The following is a 21,450-nucleotide window of genomic DNA, read 5'->3' on the forward strand; positions in this document are numbered from 1 at the left end:
TACCCACCCACACAGAAATCCTAGCCTCCCTCCCTCTCTCTCTCTCTTTCTCTCTCCCACACAGTTTGTTTCCTGGTTTCTCACAGGCTGGGCTATAGCACGTGCACTCACAGAGCAGGCAATACCCTGCCTGATGCCAATCCCCAGGACCCCTTCAGTGCCCACCTCCACCCCCCCACTGTCACCTGGGGCAGCCACCGGGTCAGAGGGATTCTCTGGAGCCATGAAGCCAAGCAGAAGGTCAGCAGCCAGGGAGGGTTTGTCCCTTCTGTCACCTGACCCCATGCACTCTAAGCCCACCCACTGGGGACAGGGGACGTCTCAAAACCAGGCCACTTACACCTCTGCATTTCACAGAACCTTGGGTGAGTGGGCTTACATCAGCACATTTCTAACTTCCTCTAGCAGAAATCTAAACACAGAACCTTGATATAAAGGACACAAAAGTGGAACCACCCTGGTTAAAGGGGTGGGGTACTTGGAACCCAGGGAAACTTCGGTGAAAACCCAGGACAGCGTTTTTCCACGTGCTTTGTTGGGGGCGTGAAAGGTGCTTCTTATCAGCCCAGTTTCCAAGCCCATTGCTAGCCCCTCCACCACTGGGAGGGGGCACGTGATTGTGGAAATCTTGACTTTTCACAGCATCCCCACTAGATTCTGATGCACAATGACCCTTGCCATGGGGCTGTGAACGTCACTGCCCTTGTTGTTGCTGGCCCACTCGTTAAGACAGTGGATGGCCCCAGACTGCCTGGGAGGTGACAACCTTCCTCAACCTCTATTTGCCAAGGCCTACTTAGGCAGTCCTACCTGCCTAAGTCCTAGACAGTTATTCTAGTTACTGGGGCTGAGAAGGGAGAGGACGGGTCTAAGAGGGTACTGCATCTGGGTCTGAAAGGAAATGGGCTGGGGAGATGGGAGGTGGTGTTAGTTATGGGGACTCACAAAGACAGACTTAAAATGGGGTTAGTGGGAAGGATAGAGAAAAGAGGGGGGCATGAAATAGATGGGAGAGACATGAAGAAATTGAGTGAAATAGCAAGCAGAAGGATTCAGGGACCCATCGAGAGACACAAAAATTGAGGAGGAAACAGAGAGACAGACAATCAGGCAGCAGAGAGTGAGGCCAGGGAGAGAGAGGAAAGAGGCAGAGAGAGGGGACCGGAGGGGACATGGGAGGCCTAGCCCGTGGAGGAGGGAGTCGCACCTCCGAGGGCTGGGCGGGGCGGGCGGGAAGGGCGGCGCTAGGGCCCCGGGGAGCGAGCGGCAGGAGCGTGGCTCGCCAGCCCGCCCAGCCCTCCCGGCTCCCGGTCCCGGAGCAGCCTGCTAGGCGGTGGAGTGGGCTGTGGCGGAGGTTAGGAGGGGGCGCCAGGCGCGGGGGGGGGGGGGGGGTCGGCGGGGGTCTCGATCGGGGCGGGGCGCGCTGACGGACGTGGCCAGGTGCGCGGAGGTGGTGGCGCCGGTGAGCTCGGGGACCGCGCGCGGAGGCTGGAGGTGAGTGAGGGGCGCCGGCCGGGCAGGGGTGCCGGTGCCGAGCGAGCCTCGCCCCTTCCCACCTGTGCCGGTCTAGGCGCCGCCCATGTGGAGGTGGCACGTCTGGGCTCCAGTCCCCACACGCAGGGTGACCTTGGCTGAGTCGCTGCTACACTCTGGGCCTCAGTTTCCCCACCTGTACGGTGGGGTGGAGGCGGGGACCTGGGGAAATCTCGAAGCTCCGCGGCAGCTCAGCAGCGCGCCCCGAAGCCGGGCTGCGTGGGAGCTCCAGCCCTCGAGCCCCAGCCCGCAAGCAGATCGCGGCCGGGTCAGCCGCGGGCTGGCGGGCGGGCGACAGCCGGAGGTCTGCGCCCCCCGGCCCGCTCTGGGGAAGGGGGAAACGGCTTGACTCCGGGAAGTGGCGGGTTGGGTTCTGCCGGGGGTTGACCAACATGGGCGCCTGTGGGGCAGCGGGAACGGCGTGTGCTGGGCCCGGGCCCTCACCCCTTACCGCGGGCGGGGCGCCCGGGTCCGGCTGTGCGGGCGAGGCACGCAGGACGCGGAACCCGCAGACCGCGGGGATCACCGGCGCGAGCCCCACCTGGGGAAATCGAGGCCTTTCCTGAGTGCCTGTGGGGGAGAGGGGGACCTGTCCTAAGGACTCTACACCGCATTCTCAGTTTGCCCAGTCTGCCAAGGTGAGCGCGGAGGCCCTAGAGGTGAAGGGCGGGGCTCCTATCTAACCACTACACCGTGGAATCAGGGGGTTCCATCCAGAGCCCGGACAGGACCTTTCTGAGAACTCGGGAGAAAAGGTCTCCCTCCTCCCCACCTCCACCCCAAGTTATAGGCTAATTCTGGATGGGGACAGGACCTCCCGTGTTCCATGCCTGGGTTGTTCACAGGGACAAGAGCCAGTGGGGAAGCAGCACGCGCCCCAGTCCCCGTCCTACGCTGAGTGGCAGGTGGCACTGGAGTAAACCACCTTGCTCTGTGATCTTGGGGCAAGCCTCCTGCCCTCTCTGGCTCCCAGTGAGAGGGTGGGCGGGTGGCCCCTGAGGGGCTAACTGCGTTGGAGACAGCAGCACTGGTAGTGGCTGTAGTAGCAGTTGGAGGTTGTCCCAGCCCTGTCATGTTGCACGATTAGGATGAGATAGGATGCTGCTCAGAGGGACCAGGGTATGCTGGGGTAGGGGGCTGGGAGCCTTGCTGGTGCCAGCCTGACTGTCACCACCCCCGGGCCTGGCCCCCACCCTGTGTTGGGGGACAGCACCACAAACAAACTGATGTCCTCCTCCCAGTGCTTTGCTGTGTTATCTCAGGCAGTGGAATGGGACCTCAAGGGAGGTGAAAATACTTTGTTTGCTTGGGAGGTGGGGGAACACCTGCCTCCGTCTCCCTGTGGGATCTTGGGTTGGTGCCTCTTCCTCTCTCTCCTATCTGTACAACGAGGGGAACGGACTAGGATCATTCTGGTTTGATATTCAGAGAACTTCCCAAAAGCAAACTGTTTGCTGCTATGCTACCTTGGCTCCCCATCGCCACTTTGCAGGCCTTGAAACGGCTCCCCCCACTCCCCGCCCCCAGACTAGTACCTAAATTAAACTGTGGTTGGAATCAGCATTTACATTATTAAAATAAGGCCTTTTAACTCCTTTCCTCCCTTGTTATCTGTTGCCTTTCCTCTAAGGTAAAAAAAAATAATAATAAAGCAAAAAGAAAAAAATCCTGTGGCATTCGGGGCCTGGTTCCCAACTGATCCCTAGCCTCTGCAGTCAGCACTTTATCTAATCTCCCCATTTTAGAGTTGGGGAGACTGAGGCCGGGGAGGGGAAGAGATTTGCTCAGGGTGGTTCTGTGAGGAGAAGGCAGCGGAGCCCCCTTTCCTTGGGACAGAGCAGCTCCTTGACAAGCAGGAGGGGCCGGTGTGGCAGAGGAGCACCTGGAGAGATGGGAGAAGCACAGGAGGAACCTTTTCTCCATCTCCTCTCTACCCCTAGTCGTGCTCTATCTCCCTGGATGACACGTGTCTCCCTGAGCCCACTGCACAGCCCTGGGCGCTGGGATGGGCAGGGGTCATCACACTTTCTCCACCCGCCAGGGCTGCTATCCCACAAGGCTGAACACACCTCCAGACCTAGGGGCCCGGCCTGGGAGGCACCTTTTCCTTCAGGGCAGCTCCCAGGCCTCCAGACATGAGCTCATCGGAGATGCTGATGCCAGGAAGGGAGGGACAGAGGGGGAAGCAGGCTGGGCTGCCCAGAATGGGGCACCAAAGGCCCCTGGGGCAGTGGAGGGACGCTGTTGTCAAGGACTGGCAGGCTCTGGCCCCACTGTAGTGTGAAGGCAGGGACAAGATAGGCCAACAGAGGGTCAAGTGGGGTGGGGATGGGGACAGGCCAAGTGCTCTGGGCCGTAGTGCAGAGTTGCATGTGCTAGACCGACCTCTGCCACTTGCTTGCTGTATGACCTTGGGTGAATCCCTTGCCCTCTATGGACCTCAGTGTCCCTGTCTAGCAATGGGGTGCGTGGATCCTTAAGCAGTGGGGTTACAATAGTGAACAAGATAGGCTGGTCCCTGCCCTCAAGATTGCTCTTTAATTGGGGAAATAGACAAGAGAAAGGGAAGCAAAGAAATCAGCAAGATAGTTTCAGATAGATAAAAGTAGCCCGAAAAACAAACAAAAAGCCACATTGCTAAGATGAAGAGCACTTAGAGGGGTTCTTTGTCTTGGTGGTTAGGGAAGGCCTCTCTCTGGAGGTGGCGTTGGATCAACACCCTGAATGTTATTTGAAGGTGTGGTCATGGCTGCCTTTGTGGAGTTGGCATATCCAGAACTTGGGTCTAGAAGAATGGGAGGGATTTGGTTGGGAGAAAGGGTGTTTCAGAGGCTGGTGAAAGGTCTAAACTAAGAGCTGGGGGAAGGGAGTGGGGTGGGCATTGGCTGTAGGTTATGAAAATGCCTTCATTCCTCAGGGCTTCAGGCTGTCCACCCAAAGGAACCCAGGCCTGTGATCGGGTCACAGGGGCAGCTGGGCTCTACCAGGCGCGCGCGCGAGTGTGTGTGTGTGTGTGTGTGTGTGTGTGTGTGTGTGTGTGTGTGTGTGTGTGTGTGTGTGTGTGTGTGTGTGTGTGTGTGTGTGTGTGTGTGTGTGTGTGTGTGTGTGTGTGCGCGCGCGCGCGCGCGCTCAGAGTCCTTTGTGAACTGTCCCTGGACACTGTGGCTCAATTGCTACCCAGTGTGGCCAGAGGAGAAGTCAATGTGGGGACAGCCTCCAGGCCCTGTAATTCCAGAGGCTCACAAAAGCCCTCTCTCTCCGAAATGAAATCTTTACCAACTGGCCGCTGCCTGAAATTCCATCATCCTAGCTTCATCTTTTCCACTCAGTGAGGCAGTATAGTATAGTGCTGTGTTGACCCTACCCTACCCTACCCTTCTCTGTCCAGCCTCCCAGGGCTGCTGCAGGTGACGCAAAATTCGGTCTACTCCTGTGCTAGCTGTTTCCTGCGTGTCTAATACACAGATCCTGTGGTTGGACCCCTGGATTCTCTCCCCAGCTTGCTGGGAGATCTTGAGTGTGTTATATAACCTCTCTAGGCTTTTGTTTCCTCATCTATAAAATAGAAACAATAACAGACCCTACCTTGTACTGTTGTTCTGAAAATTAAATGAGATGATAAAAATAACTATTACCTATTAAATAGTATTATAATGTTTTGATCTCTGTTAAAATAGCAAGCCCTGGAGAAGAGGGACACTCGCTGAAGACTCATATCTCAGTATATGTTACTTTTTGACGTTTAGCCAGGAACAGGTTTGATAGTGGGAGGATGGGCACAGTATGGTGGAAAAGGGCCTGGATCGAGCTTCAGGAATGGATACTTGAACCTCCAGCCTTAGCCAACAAGCTGGTGGTCTTGGACAAATCATTTGCTTCCTCTGGGGCTCAGGCTTTGGTTCTGAGCTACTATGAAATGGACTAAGAAGGATATAAGGGGATCGTGAATGTGAAAGAGCTCGACAGACGCGAAAGCCACTGGGCTGGCAGGAAGGGTGGTTAGCAGGGTGGGTCAGGAAGGGGCAGGAGAGTGGGCTGACGTGAGACTCCTGCATGTCGTCCTCTGGAATAAAATCTTTTGGAGACAAAGAGTGTTCGATAGGTAAAAGCCAAAGTTCTTGAAAAATAGTTCACATTTATGGTAACTTACTATGTGCCAGGGTGTTTTACGTTCTTTACATGTCACCAACTCTATGAAGTAAGTCCTGTTATCATCAACATTTTACAGATGGGAAACTGAGGCACAGAGAGGTTAAGTGAGCTTCCCAAGGTCACACAGTGGTAACTGGCCAGGTTCAAACCTAAGCAGTCTGGCCTCTAAGCCCATGTGCTTAACTCCTGCACAACATGCTCTCTCCTGCCTTAGGTGGAGTGCCAGAGGCTCAGAGGGGCCAAGCCACGTGCTTAATAACACACCTCTTTGCCCTTTGATCCTCATCATCTCTGCCCCTCAGGTGCTGGAAGGGGGAGCCTCACTGGGTCTGGGGCCTGGGGTTCTGAGGTTGACCCTTGAGCCAGCTCAGCCTCTTATCTTCTCCCCTCATCCCCTGGGAGTAGGTCAGGGAGGATCATGTGTGCCCTGGGAATGCTGTGGGCAAAGGAGGCTCTGCCAGGGCCTGACAAGTGAGCGTCATTAGTGTCGTGAAGCTTGAGTGGATCCCAAGAGCCTGAGCTGTAATAAACTGTCATGGAGTCTGGCATGACTCTCTTCACTGTACGGACGGGGTAAACTGAGGTCAGAGAGTCCAGGGACAGGCCCAAGCCCACACAGCCTCCCTGAGTCTCCTGTACTGCCTTCTGGGCTGCTTAGGACTTGTGGGTTTCGTGACGATATGGGACTTGGGGACCCTCCCACCAATCTCCAAGGTGGCCCCTGGTCTCAGCCAGGACGTGGTTCCTAATATGTACCCTTTAGGAGGGCACATGAAGTTGGGGGATGGGGAGGGCGCTGATTAAAAAATAGACCGTCACGCGCATGCGGAACAGGCCTGCCACCACCCAGCTTGAGCCAGTTGGCTCCCCTATGCCCAGCTGCCAGGCCCCACTCAGGGCTCCTGCTGGGGGCCCCGCCCACCCCACCCCTGGCTCTGGGCCTGAGGCTGGATGCTCCCAGCCACCTCCTCTCCTCTCCTCCTCCACCCCTGCCCCGCCTCCAGCCAGATGGTGCCCTCACTGAGTCTGGGTGGGCCTGTTGGCTTTAAGCTGTGCCACGGGGGGTCTGGCGTCACCACACACTGGCTGTGTGGCCTTGAATGAGGCCCTTTCCCTCTCTGGGCCTCAAACATGGATGAGTAGAGCTACCAGTTAAAGCTCTTTCTAGCTTTCAGAGCCTTTCCCAGATTCTACCTCTCATTTAGACCCGACAAACAGCGCTCCCCATTCAGAGAGGTGATATGACCTGTGAAGGCCACTCAGCTGGAGCGTAGCAGAGCAGAGGGTTAGACCCACATAATCTTGCAAGTCCTGGTCCTTTACAGCTTCTCCAGGGTGAGCGAGGTCACTGGGAAACATGCAGGTAGATGTCAGCACTGGTTTTATTCATTTATTCCCTCATTCGGTCAGGAAATGTTTATTGAGCCCAGCTGTGGCCTAGGCACGGGGGCAGGAACATAGCAGAGAAATGATAGCCAAGGTCCCTGCCCGGCGGGACCTCCTTACCATGGGGCAGGGCAGACTGACACTAAAACAAATGACGATGGAATTACAAATCTCATGAGAGTTTGGAGGAGAGATAGAGGGTGCCGTGGCAGAGGAATGTGACCTCCCAGGATAGGCGCACCCTCCCTGAGACCTGTAAACATCCCTGAAGAAGGAGAAGTATGGCCAGAAAGGGACAACTGAGGGGTATGGGAGGAAAGGGTTCTAGGCAAAAGCAGCAGCCAGTGCAAAGGCCCTGAGGTGCGAAGTGCTTGGTTCCTGTCTGAGCACTTGAAGGAAGGCCAGCGTGGCTGGCGTGTAGGGAGGGCAAACACCACGAGGGGAGCTGCAGCCTGGCATGGAGGAGCAGTGGGGCTAGTCATGCAGGGCCTGGAGCCTGCAAAGGGGTTTGAGGCCAAGCCTAGGAAGGAGGAGCTGTTCCTAGTGTTGGTCTTAGAGGCTGATCTTGCCTCCTTTCTTTTCTGCTTTCCTTCCGATGCCCATCCTGATAGTGCAGTGGGCCCCCCCGCGCACTCCCCCAGCCACTTCTCAGTATGACTGAATGCAGAGTGCTCAGACCTCATCTTCCTCTGTCTGGATCTTGTTTGCATTTTAATAGCCCCCTGTTTCATCCTGCCTTCCAGGAGGGTACCAGCCCCTCGGGCCTCAAATGCAAACTGATGAGGGCATGATTTTGAGCAAGGGGCTGCAGTCACTTCAGCTGAGCGCCTCTGTTCCGGTGGATTCTTATTTCCTCTTATGGCTTGTGGGAGCCTGTGGACCCCAGGAGGTTCAGCTTTTGGCTGAATGAAGGCCCGCCCCCCGGACGACTCCTGCTGCCTGAAACTGCTGTCTGTCCCCTGTCCCACTCCAGCCACCTCCATTCAACCCCAGAGCCCCTCTAGGACCAAGCCCCAGGAGGATTCAGGAGGCCTGTGTTCTGAGCCTAGCTCTGCTGTGTGCTTTCGGGCACATCCCTTTTCCTTTCTGGGCCTCGGTTTCTCCATCTAGTTTATAGGGAAATACTCTGGTTTTTCTGTACTCATGGTATGGCAATCATGTATGCAATGTCAGCGTCACCCAGAAGCTTCTTAGAAATGCAGACTCTGAGGCCGCACCCCAGACCTCCTGAATCAGAATCTGCAATTTAACAACAACCCTGAGTAACTACTATATGTACATTAAAGTATGAGAAGCGCTAAGTCAGTCATTTTTCAACTTAAAAAAATTTTTTTAATCAAAAGCTTATAGAATCTTCTCTCTCCAAAGTCTTACAGATGAAAACACATCAAGAGGGGAACCGCCCACTCTGTTCATCACATGACTGGGGGTGGGGATCGTGGGGTATGGGCTAGGGGCACGGGCTTTATTGGGATGGGCATCAGAAGGGAGGAGGAAAAGAAACAGCCCCAGTGGGCGAGGGTGGGTGGTGCCCCGTCTCCTCAGGCCTCTCCTGACCAGGTGCCCCCAGGAGCCCTTTCAGCTCAGACCTCCAGGGTCATCAGTTTGATGGGTTTGGAAAGGTGGGCCTGAAGAAAGGACGCCTGATGGGCCACAGTCTAGCGATGCCTTTTCCTGCTTGTCCCCATCTTGGTGTCCTCCTCTCTCTTCCCTGAGAAATCCCTGAAAGGGTAGCTGGTGCTATTCTTAGCATGACAGGATGGCGAGCAGAGAATGTGCTAGTGCATTATTTATGCCTCTGAGTCAACAGGATTGCACTCAGGTCTCCCAGAACACGGCCCTCCCCAGCGGCCTTCATCAGTGTCTTCCCAGGACCCGTGACCCATCCCTCTGGCCCCGAGCATCTCTGCTCTGTGCATCCAGCCCCCATGCTGGGAAATGGGTCATGAAAGACAATGATGAGCTGCGATCAGGAAGAAGTTCGAGACGATATCTCATTTCTCACCCATTCGGGTGCGTATTAATCGAGCCTATGACACGTGGTAGGTGTGGGTGCCCTGATGACCGCTTTGTGGGTTCCTGCCTTCCAGGAGCTCATACTTTAGCCTGCAAGTTAGTGGCGCTCCAGCATTGCAGAAGCGTGTGTACTAGGCGAGATGCTGGGTACTTTGCACAAAAGACCTTATCCTCACAATCACCCCGAAGGATAGGAATTAGGAGACCCCTTCGCAGAGGAGGAAACTGAGGCTTAGCATATACAAGGTAGTGATCTGCGCAGATGGGATCTGGACTCAGGTTGGCTGGAACAGAAACACCATTCCAGATCAAACGGTAGCATGGAGCATAAGGGCTTTGGGAAGCCCCTGCCCTACCCAGTGAGAAGGGTATTTCAGCTGGAAGGAAATTAACCGGCTGAGGTTGTCCCATTGTCAGCGAACCCCAAGTGACTGGAAAAGTCAGTGCACCTGGAGTGGAAGGACTGTGTTTGCTGTGTACACAGTGCACACTGTGGGCTGGGAGGCAAAACGTGACAAGGCCCCGAGGTGGCGCATCTAACGAAGCTGGCCCAAGGACTCTGGCTGGGAGCCAAAGACCTGTGTTCTGTGAGATTCTGGCCAGGCCCCCTGACCTTTCTCTGCCTCAGTTTTCTAGTCTTTAAAATAGCATCACAATCCCTGCTCTGCTTCTTTCTCTGACGGATGTGAAGCTGCTAGGAAAACTATAAACGTGTGTGCATGTTCAAGGATGGTGTATGATCACTACGTAGAATTACTTATGTAAATATATTTTCTCAAACTTATTTTTTGTTGACGTGGGTCTATCTGCCAGCCTATGTTCCAAGCATTTCCCTCTATGTTCATTTAATTATAAACACATTTATAAAATCATGAGCTCTAAAGCCCCCTGGGTCCCCAACCTAGCTGTGCTTCAGAACCCCTCAGGGAGACTGTTAACGTGCATATTCTGTGGTCCTGGGTCTGGGGCGGAGCCCAGGAATCGGCATGTTGGACACACTCCCTGAGACATTCTGCCGCACCCACAGGTTTCCGATCTGGGCCAGAGAGGGGACAGGACCCGCCTGAGGCCTCGCGATGTGTTGGAGACCAGGTTGCAACTAAAACCGAGGCCTGAAGCTCGCAGTCTGGCCTTTTCCTTCTACTCATCAGCTGCCCCCTGAGCTCCCTAAAGGCATGAAGCCAGGGATGCGGATGACTGTGACGAGCGATGATGCCAGTAGCGGCTGATCCTGTTTACAGTGCTGTGCTAGGCATTTTCCATGGCTTTTCTATTTAACTGCAGTACGGGTAGAAAAGGGGACATGCTCCACAGCAACGTGCTCCCTTGGGACATCTGAGCAGCAGGTGGCCGATTTTAATGTAGCCCTGGAAATGGGAAACCATGACTGAGGTGCAGAGATACGGAGAAGTGAATTTGAAACCACGCCATCGGGGCACTTGCCCTCCAGGCAAGGGTGGTCTGGTAACTCAGAGACAGGGCAGGCTGGCAGGAGGGAGACACATATGTCCGCTCATAAGGTGTGTACCCGCTGCATGTGCATCTGCGTCAGTGTGCCACCTGAGTACCTGTGTGTCTCCACATGCATACCGACGGGCGCTATGCGTGCACACACGGGTGTGTAGGTTCTTCCCCCTCTACGGGTGCACACGCAAAGAGCACCTTTGTGTGTGGGTGTGTGTGCAGAGGAAGATATACTATTGCTGGCTAGGCTCTCACCAGCATGAGGGAGCTGTCCAGAATGTGCGTGTTGCAGGGGGTGTGTGTGTGCGTGTGCGCACAGGCACAAATGGTTGCAATGCAGGGGGATCCCTGAGACCCTGCAGGCCACTAGAAAGACCACTAGAGAAGCTGGTTTCCTTATTCATGTCCCACCTCCACATCACGTGCACCATCCTCAACCTGCCAGGTGCGAGCCTGCCTAGGGACCTTAGCACTAGCTGTTCCCTCTGCCTGGTCTTTCCTCCCCTAGAAATGCACAAGCCTCACTCCCTCACCTTCTTCACTTCTTCACTCCGATGGGACTTCTCAGTGATGCCTCCTTTGATTACCTTATTCACCTTTGCACACCACTCCCCACCCTGTGCAGTCTGTATATCTCCCACCCCTGCTTTATTTTTCTCTACAGAATTTATTATAGAATAGAATAAGATTATAGATATATAATATAATAAGATAATAAGATTATAGAAATAGTCTTATTTTTTGGCTCCCGTGCTAGAATGCAAGCAGGGCTTTATCTGTTTCTCTTCATGGCTGTGAACAGTGCCTGGCCCTTGGTTGGTGTGCAATAAATATCAGTTGAGTGAGTGAGTTCATACACCACCTATACTTGTTTTCTTTAAATTGTCTAACTTTTGTTGCTGAAATATCCACTTTTACCTCTCCCTAAGCAGTACTGTACCTTTGGTGGATTTATTATCCTCCTTTTCTAATACACATGTGAAATTTACATAACTAGTAAGATGTTATTAAGTATCAGGGTACCACTTAAATCCTTTTGCTCCCACTAAAGGTGTGGGGGTTCCACACTCTAGGAATCACTGGTCCAGGCCAATCCCTTCTCTGAAACAAACACATGGACAAACTGAAACCCAAAGAGGGTCAGGAACTAGTCCAGCATCTCACCCAGATTGTGACAGAACAGACTGGAACCAAATCCCCTGACCTCCAGCCTGCTTTCCTTTTGCAGTTTGAGGGACAAGGGGACGGTTCAGCCTCCCTCTGGCTGGAGACTCCTCCAGCTGGAGGGGAGCCACACATGCCTGGTAACCGGCGAATGGCATGAGGGGATGGCAGGGTCGGTAGCCTCCTGCCCGCTCAGGACCACAGCACCCTCCTGGCTGCAGGACTGCGTACTGAGTGGTGGGAGCCTTGGCCATACCTTCCCTCCCAGGAGTCTTGGGTCTGGGGCCATCCAAGGGGGCCTGGGTGCTCACATCCAGTAAGAGGCAGACCTGGTATTCAAACCTGGTTCTCTCCTGCTACAGCACAGTTAGTTAGAGGTTGACACTGGGGTTCCCTTGCTGAGAGGATGCTGGAGGGGGAGGGGAAGGTTGGGCTGTGCCTGACTATGAGCAGAAGAGGGAGAACAGCCCCAGAGAGGGCTGGAGAAGGGAGGGAGACAGACAGCGCCCTAGCCTGGTACAGTTATACAAAGGTAGGTTTGTGCAAAAGGCTGAAGTTAAATCCCCCTCAGGTGTGCACAATGCTTTATGCTATAGAAATAATTTGTGCATCTCATTTGCTCAGCAGTGACTCTGCAAAGCAGCTATAATCATCCCTGGTTTACTGATGAGGAAGTTGAGACTCAGAGGTGAGGTGACTTACTAAAGGTAGCCCGCACAGGATGCTTTGTTGAGCAGGACGTGGGAAGGGAACAGGCTGCACCTCTGGTTGGATTTGGTAAAGGAGGGCTGTCTGGGGGAGGACAGACAGGCTGAATAGATATGGGAGTAAGAGGCAGGAGTGGAGAGGGTAGACCACTCACTGGCCAAACTACTTTCGCGAATCATAAAACCTTTCTGAGCCTCAGTTTCCTCATCTGTAAAATGGGTATGACAGTACTTCCAGTTCACAGCTTGCAAAGATAAATCAAAACATAATGTAGTAATGCCTGGAACATAAGAGGCGCTCAGTAAACAACAACCTGAGTAGTAAAAGTGAAGGGCGCCCAGCCTCTGGCGAGTTTGCCCTCGGAGGTCACCTGCCACAACCGAAAGATTCTCAGCACCTTTCCCAGCACCTTCTTCAGCAGATATGAGTGACCCTGAGAACAAAAGAGGGTTGAGAGGCCTGGGGGAGCGGTGAGGGGCTGCAGGCAGCTCGTCTATCCCGGGGCCTGGCAGTGAGGATGCCTCAGGGAGAAGCAGCAGCGTCCCCATCCCCGCCCCAGCCCAGGATGGGGCTCTGCTCTACAGGGTGGGGAGGCGAGCTGGGACTGCAGCGTGCTGGGGCCGTCATTATCATTCCTCCAGCATTTTTTTCTCCCCGTTATTTATTTTTCTGTGAGGAAGGAATGTGGGGAATTTACCACAGGGCGCTGGCCTTGCTTTGGGCAGTGCAGCGGCCTCTTCTATGAGAGGGAAGCAGCAGAGACAGATGGCTGGGGAGGTGGAGGCGGAGGAGGGTCCTGGCTGAATCTGTGGCCCCGGTGGGGCGGTTATGTAACCCACCCGGAGGCCCAGGGCAGATACCACGGTGCTTCTGAGCTCTAGGCATGTGCATTCCCATGTACATAGCTCCCTTGGAACTCTACCTGGACCACCCCAGTCACCCTTAGCTTCTGGGCAAGCCCAGTGGTGGACGTGTTCCTCTGTCAGAGGTGCCTTCCTTTCCAGCTGTCTTGACTGGAGGTGTGAGTGGAGGGGTGTAGAGGATGGGGTGGGGACCACCTTGAGCCTTCCAGCCTCCACTGGCCTGTCCCATTGCTTGAAATACTTCCACATCTCCATCTTTCAAGACCTAGGGCATATGCCACCTCCTCCAGGAAGACTTCCCAGATTTCTTCATCCTCGTTCATCTATCTCTTAAGCTCTGTATTCTCCTGGCACTCGATGGAATATTCTGCCTCTTGGATCTAACACTGCCATTTGAGGTTTCATCTCCCTCTTCACCCAAAGTCTTGTTGCTACCTCCCTCCTTCCTCTCTCCCCTTCCTCGAGGAACCACCCTCTAGATCTCTGACCTAGAATCTCCATAACTCTGGGATCTAGACACATCGAGAATTTGTCTCCTGGGGTGAATGGTGGAGTGACATGTGAAGGTAGATTTGGACTGTGGGAGTGCTCATCCTTCAGTCATTTGTTTAGTCAACACTTAGTGAACCCCTCCTGGGTGACGGCCTCTGCTGAGTCTGGGGAATTTAGAGAGAATGGGACCAACTCCAGCCCCAGGCTGCCCCAGGGCCAAGAGGAAGGGCTGTATCTTTGTCGAGGGCCTTGGGCTGGGTGCTGGGGACCCTGAGATAGACTAGGCTCAGCCCTGCTCCTGGCAGAGGCATAGTTTAGGGGAAATGCTCTCTCTCCCGCCCTGGCTCACCACCTTTACGTCTCCTGGATTCACTGTTTTCTCTGGAAGGGTAGGGTGTGGTAGTCCTTTCTGTACTCTCAAGGCTCCCAGGGCTGGGATGATGGAGGCTGATGCAGCAGGAGAGGGCTTGGGGGTCGCGGGGGAAGCCTGGCTTACCAGGGCTGGACTGGGGGAGGTGGGAGCCTGGGTCTGAACTCGGCTCCCGGTGAACCCCTTTCCAGTTTGTTGTGCACCTGGAACTGAACCTGCCTCTCTCTGGGTCACCATTTCCAAGTCCCTGAAAATCTAACTGTAGATTAGTGTTTAGGCCAGTAGAGCAGGCAGGAGGAAGGTGGTGGCTCCCGGCCTTTGGGAGAGGAGGACCGCATAGCAGGGCCCTCGTCAGCCAGCAGTGAGCAGTGCCTGTGGCCTACAGGGATACCTGCTAGCCAACACCCATGCCGACCTGACTTAGCCCACCCACCCTGCCCTGCATGATCCCGAACCCGTCAGGGAGATACCAGGAGTTGGGCCAGTCCCAGCCTCCTTCCCCTTGGGCCTTGGCTCCTGAGCTTCCTCAACTCGTTGTTTCCTTCAAGCCCTGTTCCTGCTGCGAGACCCCTGGGCCCGGTCGAGTAGGGGAGGGGCACTGATCGAGGAGTCTGGATGGATTGATGAAAGCTTCCTGGAGGAAGTGGCAGTTGGGCTGGGCCTGGGACAATAGGTGGGAAAGTGAGTGTGCTTTGTGGGCTGAGCTCTTCAGAAGGAGGGGCCCAGGCTTGGGATCAGTCAGACTCCCGGCTCCAGCTCTGCTCTGCCTGTCCCTTGCTGGCTGTAAGACCTGGGGTGAGTTGGCTAATTCTCTGGGTCTCGTTTTCCTCATCAATAAAACAGAGGTAAGGGGGCCTCTTTTATGAGTTGCTGTGAGGATTCAGTGAGAAAATATATGCTAAACCCTTAGCTTGGCAGCATCTGGAGCTCCTCATGTGTTGGCTGTTGTCATCTTCATTGACTCCATCCTTTCTGCAAGCCCCCGGGGAAGGTGTAGGGGACAAGGCGGAAGCAGTTGAGGGCCCTGTCCCCCGGCTCTTGCACTCTCTGGGGGAAGATAAGACCCAGACCCTGACTGCTGCAAAGCAAGATGTTGGGAGGAGGCAGCAGGGCCCATGTGATGGGTCCTGGGCTGGGTGCGGGGCCACCCTGGGTTCGAATCCCAACTCTGCCTCTGGCTAGCTGTACCACTTAAGTCACTTCACCTCTCTGAGCCTGTTTCTCCTCTAACATGGAGATGAGGGGACTGCTGACCTCCTGGCTGCTGTTAATGAAGCCAGGGCCTGGCATGGGGCATGTGGTGAGCACGCCCCGGTGAAAACTCTGACTAAAACAAATAATATGCCAAGTGATGAGGTTATTAAGCGGTGCAGATAAAACACTGATGATCTGGGGATTGAGCGTGTAGAAAGGATAGGAGACAGAGACGGGTTCCGGGTGGAGAGATGGGCGCAAACCCACAGCGGAGGCTGGAACTCGCAGGGCAGGCGTGGCACCACGAGCCGCTGGACTCCCTCTGACGGTTGCTGAGGGCGCAGGGAGCAGGTGAGCGAGCTCTGACATCAGGGACCATGAATGCCAGGACGAGGACTGGCTGCTTGAGCCCCCATGTCCTGGAGAGGAGGAGAGAGGCCCCGACACAGAGTGGAGCCAGGCAGGAGGAAGACGGATCTGGCAGCGTGGGGTGGGTAGATTGTCGGGGGAGAGACTGGGGGCGGAGGGACCATTTAAAAGGCTGTTGCGAAATCGGTTTTCCTGATAAAGAGCTAGGCTGAGTCATCTGTGGAGGAGAGAAGTCACATCCAGCTCCTCCGCGTTGCCGTCAACGTGGGATTTTCCTCTGTGTCAGCTAGTCGATTGGCTGCCTTTCGCGGAGGCTTTGAGAAGCAAGGCCGGCTCAGCATCCGGAGGGAAGCTGGGCTGCAGGGAGGACCCAGCCGGAGTGAGTAAAGCGAGCACCCAGAGGTGCCTTGGTGGTTTGGGGTGTGTAACTTAGGGCGTACAGCATCCTCCTGTGGTCTCAGTTCCCGCTGGGCATTAAGGGAGAGGCGTGCCGTGACTTCTGCCGGCCGGTGGGTGGCCAGGCTGGAGCTATGTCTGGGGCTCTTCACTTCCATTCCTGTGCATCTCCCGTGACTGGCAGTCCTTCCCACCTTGGTATGAATTATTCTCTGCAAGGAGGCCTGGCAGTCTGCTGGGACTCAGGCAGGTTGCACTCACCAGGACTTTGGCATGGATGGAGAACTCCCCAGGGAAAGGAGGCTGTGTCATTTCCTCCTTTCAGCAGGGAGGATGCGGGGCAGGGGCTGGCAAGGTAGTCAGGCCATTACTCAGGTCCAGTTCATCTTCCTGCCCCCGGCCGAGGCCGAGGTTGTGCAGCAGCCAGCCATTGGTTCCTTCCTGACCCCACCAGGGGGGCAGTTATCCCAGCCTGTTTACCTGTCCCGTTGCCAAGACTCCCAGGCAGCCACAATGGGCCGTCTCCAGCCAGTCTCTCTTCCTACCTCTGGCTCCCTGTCCCACTCCACCCTGCCCGGGCCCTGGGCACTCCCATTGACGGCAGCCGTGTGAAGAAGAATTTCCTTGAATTCTCTCCCTGTCCTGACCTTCTGCTCTGGCCTCCGTTCCCCTGCCCTGCCTCCCTCCTCTGGATCCTCTGTCCAAAAGGCCTGATGGCCGGCAGAACAGGCAGCTGCCTACAGAAGTAATGGGGTGGGAGAAAGGGCTTATATACCCTGCCTGAGCACCACTTGAACTCAGGTCTCCTGACTCCCCACACCGTGCTCTTTCTACTCCACTAGTTTTTTATGTCCTAGCAGTCATCTCTACCTTAGTCACAATGCGTTTATCAGCTCTTCTCCCGAGAGGAAGAAGGACGACAAAGCATGAGTTGCTCTGGGCAGCTGAATATGAAGAGGCGAGCGCACTGCCGCGGGCACTGATCACGAGATGTGGAAACAGAGGGCTCTTCAGACCAGCATCCAGGAGCACCAGAGTCTCTGTGGGTGCCCCTCCCACCGGAGTCAGGATCCGGAAGGCAGGGTGGTTAAGAAATGAGATTCAGCAAAGCCAGATTTTGAGTTTTGAATCCCAGCTCTGCTACTTAAAAGTCATATGACCCCGGGCAGGTCTTTCTGAGCTCTGGTTTCATCTGCAAACTGGGAAGAGCGCTAGTACCTATCTCTTAGGGTCATCGGGAGGATCGAACAAGACGATGGGGCTACAGTGCGTGGCACAGCACTTTATACGGGGCAGTAGTGAGGGCTCGCTAATTATAGCACCCGCTGCGATCTTCATTCGAAGGGCTGTACTCAGGGCTTCCTGTCCCCCTTCCCCACTTAGGGATTTAACCCTGTTGGACCCAGGTCTCCTGACGCTGGGCAGCTCCTCCTCGAGTCTGCCCTCACCCCTCCATCTCTGGAAGGCCGGTCTTCAGAGCTCCTCACCCGTTGTCCAGGGTGGGGCTTTCAAGGACCAGCCCTGAAGAGGCTGAGGGAAGAGGGGGTGTTAGGACTTGTACAGGTGCAGGCTGCAGCCAAGCAGACTGGGGGCTCAGCAAGGGGCCTCTCCCCTGTGGCCCTTGGCCACCTCTTGCCTCTCTGACACCAGGGACCACAATCTTGGACCCACCTGGCTGGGGCATCCCTAGAGGTGGCAGTTCCCTAGTCTGGGGAACTTTGAATGGAGCTGCCACCCCCAGTACCCTGCAGTGGGGGACTCTGGGATGCCCGTAGTTGGCCCAGCCCCCCTTCTCCCAGCTTTGTTTGTGCAGGGTGGCAAAAGTCATCTGGATTGCTGGCTGGGTCTGGTCCAAGCCTCCTGCCAAATTCCTTTTCCGTGGAGTCATTGCAGGCTGGGATGGGGGGCACGGGAGCTCCCTCAGAGGCAGGGCTCTCTCACCCCCTGGCATTTTCTGCTGGGTTCCTCTTGTCCCAGAACAACAGCGTGGGGAACGTTCCCAGCCTGGCTGGGGGTCAGCAGACCAGGTCTTGGCCCATGGCCTCCTCTGCAACCCCTTCCCTCTCTAAAGCCTCCCAGGCCAGCTTATCCCCGAGGGCCCTTCACTCTCTGACACTGGAGCATTTTCTAGCCCCATGGCCCTTAGAACCAACCTTGGGATAGGACTGAAGCAGAGAGGCGAAGAGAGAAAAGAGAAAAGTGCAGGGATTTGGGAGGTCTGAGTTACACAAACACTGAAGCCCTTTCTAGGAGCCTGGCACGGTGGGGACCCGCTAGCCGGGTACACAGTAAGAGCCCAATCTATGTGAGCTACGATGGCTGCAGTTGTGTCATAAGAGCCACTGGTGGGACCAGGGATGTTTATCCTGACCGTGCCCCGTGGGGGTGTGATTTGTGCCTGAGTCTCTGCAGGGCTGTCAGGTTGCAAAGAGAAAGCTCTTTATCTGTGTGGCAGTGAGGGGCAGAGTCATGTCAAGAGGTGGGAGTTAACATGAGGAGTGACTTTATAGCTAAAGAAAGAATGTTAATTAGCAGAAGGTACATCTTCAGGGTAGTGAGCTCCCTGTCAGTTGAGGGTATAAACAGAGGCGTGTACACGCAGGGACATGGCTTTAGGGACGCAGGAATTGTGTGGGGGATTGGACCCGGTGACAGCCATCTCTGAGATTCTGAGGTTCTGTGATTTGGGGCAATGATCCCTGCCTCCCAATAACTCTAGAATCCCCTGCTCTGTGACCTTAAGACAGTCACCCCTCTCAGGACCATGATCTGTAGGGTGAATCTCCTTTGCTAGAAGAAGCGCTGACCCCTTCCAGGGTGTCACGTGGGGTCACCGTCAACTCCATCCCAGAGTAGCATGAGCCCTCGGTCCTCTCCACTTGGGCTGAATGACAGTAACCCCCCTGGCATCCACGATCTCAGTGTAGCCTCCTAACCCTAATGTCAGTGCTTTTATTTTTATTATTATTATTTTTTTGCGATACGCGGGCCTCTCACTGTTGTGGCCTCTCCCGTTGCGGAGCACAGGCTCCGGACGCGCAGGCCCAGCGGCCATGGCTCACGGGCCCAGCCGCTCTGCGGCACGTGGGATCTTCCCGGACCGGGACACGAACCCGTGTCCCCTGCATCGGCAGGCGGACTCTCAACCACTGCGCCACCAGGGAAGCCCCTGTCAGTGCTTTTATTACCTTCTTCTCAGCTAAGGAAGCTAGCCCCGAGAGATGTAGTAACTTGCCAGGGTCACACAGCTAGCAAATAGCAGAGCCTGGATTTGGGCCGGGAGGCTTGGTTTCTAAGCAGACCAGAGGAGATGGACATCACATGAGCTGAGCAACTCCTCCTGTGTTGCTGGCTTGTCCCCTACTTAAGTTCCCCACAGGGGAGCAGCCTGGTCCAACCCCCAAAGCCTTCATCATGGGGTGATCCAGGCAGGAGAGGAGCCCTACCAGGAGGAAGCAGGCGTCAGGGACGCATGGGCCAGGCTGTGTGCTGTCACTGTTCTGGACCTGTGGCCACAGGTGTGTGTGGTGGGGAGCCAGGTCGTGATGGGAGGAGGGAAGAAGGAGCTTGGGGCCAGACAGCCTGTGGCTGCTGGGCCTGGTCCCAGTGAAGCAGCTGTCGGCAGCCACTCTGTCCTGTGTGGGCCTCCCCGCTGAACCTAGTGTGAGCTCTACCCTGCACCGCTCTCCGAACCTTGGTTTCTTCATCTATAAAATGGGGGTGGTAGTGAAACAGCTCCTCTATAGGGGCCCTCCCAGCTCTGAGAGTCCATGAATTCTGAGCCTCGCTGGCAAGATGCCTAGAAAAACTGTCCCTGGAGACCCACTCAGCATGTCATGGCCAGTGCTAATGAGGGCAAGATAGGAGGAAGGGCAGGGTCAGATTCCTCTAGAACTAATTAGCTTCCCTCGATGGGGGTGGGGTGACAAAGGGAGGAATTTTCCCAGCCACCGACTGAGCTGCTAGCCCGGCCACAGGCTGTCCCATCCATCTGTCCGTAAGTTCATTTGTTCATGCGTCCATTTCTTCATTCCTTATTCAATAAGCACAAATTAAACACTGACTCTGTGCCAGCTGGGCACTGGTGATATAGAAAGAAATGGTTGCCTGTAGTCAACTTACAGATTAATAGGGCCTGACCCCCAGTCTGATCCCTGACCTCAGGCCCCAGACTCCGGTCCTAGCCTGCAGCCCCAGACTGAACCCCGACTCCCACCGACTCTGTCCCCTATATGTCCCAAAGGGACCTCTGGGACAAGCAGGCAGCTTGAGCATGCACTGTGGACCCAGAGAGAAATGGTTCTGATCTGACTCCAGCCTTGCCACCCTTTGCTGTGTGATCTTGGGTGAGTTACTTACAAGTCTCTAGACCTCATTTTCCACTTCTGTAAAATAGGGAGCAAGTAATGCTTGTGTCCTAGTGTTCTTGTGAGGATAAAATGAGGTAATGCAATGTTCTAGTAGAGTCACTGCTGAAATTAGCCCAATTTATTACTTTTATAACATTAAAGTATGAGAATTTTTCAATGATTGTTTAAATGAAAATGGTAAGACATTCTGCAAGGACTTGGAAGAAACTATTAACAGTTGTTACCTGATCTGTGGTGTGGAGAACACAGAGGTAGAGAGACATTTTTTACTGTATACTTTTTTAGGTTTTTAAGTTAAAAAAAATTTTTAGTCCATGTAAATGTATTACCTATTCTAAAAAGAGGAAGTGTCAGTGTTAAGAAATGACTATACTGTGAGTTTGAAAGTGTAAAGGGCCCTAAGATATGCACTTAGGCATATGAATATCCTGCAGGTTCATTCATGCCCTCAGTAATGCTTCCTGAGTGCCCACTTTTTGCCAGGCACTATTCTAGGGGCTGGGGTTAGAGGGATGAACAAGTCAAGCAAGTTCAGTTCCCCCTTAGAGCTCGCGTTCTAGGTGAGGGAGACAGATAATAGACAAGGAAACGTGTAAAGAAGATAATACTGAATTGTCTTGAATGCTATGAAGAAAACAAAACAAAGAGATGGGTTGGGGGGGGTGCTGATTATAGAGGAAGGCCCCTCCAGAGAGGTGACATTCACGTGAGTCCTGAGCGATGAGGAACCAACATGGAATGCCACTTGGGGAAAGATCATTCCAAGCAGAGAGAACAGCAGGTGCAAAGGCCCTGGGGCAGGAACACACTTGGCGTTTTCAAGGAACAGAAAGCCAGCCAGGAAGAGCCCAGTGAGAGAGAAAGGTGGCGCAAGATGAGTCCGAGATGGAGTGGGGCTTTGACTGCTAGGGTGAGGTGTTCTTGCTGAGTTTGGTAAAGTGCCATGTCAACAACCTTCAGCGGGAATCCGAAC

General features: G+C 54.7%; 1 protein-coding gene across 5 annotated transcripts in view; it reads left to right on the plus strand.

Annotated features, from left to right (window-relative positions):
* SYNPO (synaptopodin) overlaps positions 1-21,450 on the plus strand; it is a 54,108-nt gene that overhangs the window by 22,297 nt on the left and 10,361 nt on the right. Inside the window, exon 1 of one of the 5 annotated variants that reach the window (XM_067732288.1) lies at positions 1,249-1,354. The exons of 1 other annotated variant lie outside the window; for it this stretch is intronic. Coding sequence is in view for 1 of the 4 variants with exons in the window: in XM_067732286.1 (XP_067588387.1) it covers positions 14,772-14,943 (172 nt within the window). In the remaining 3 variants the exon portion in view is untranslated. 3 more of the 5 variants (XR_010942195.1, XM_067732286.1, XM_067732287.1) reach the window with 3 other exon arrangements.

The sequence above is a fragment of the Pseudorca crassidens genome, chromosome 3 (genome assembly GCF_039906515.1).
Source record: "Pseudorca crassidens isolate mPseCra1 chromosome 3, mPseCra1.hap1, whole genome shotgun sequence".
NCBI classification, from domain to species: Eukaryota; Metazoa; Chordata; class Mammalia; order Artiodactyla; family Delphinidae; genus Pseudorca; species Pseudorca crassidens.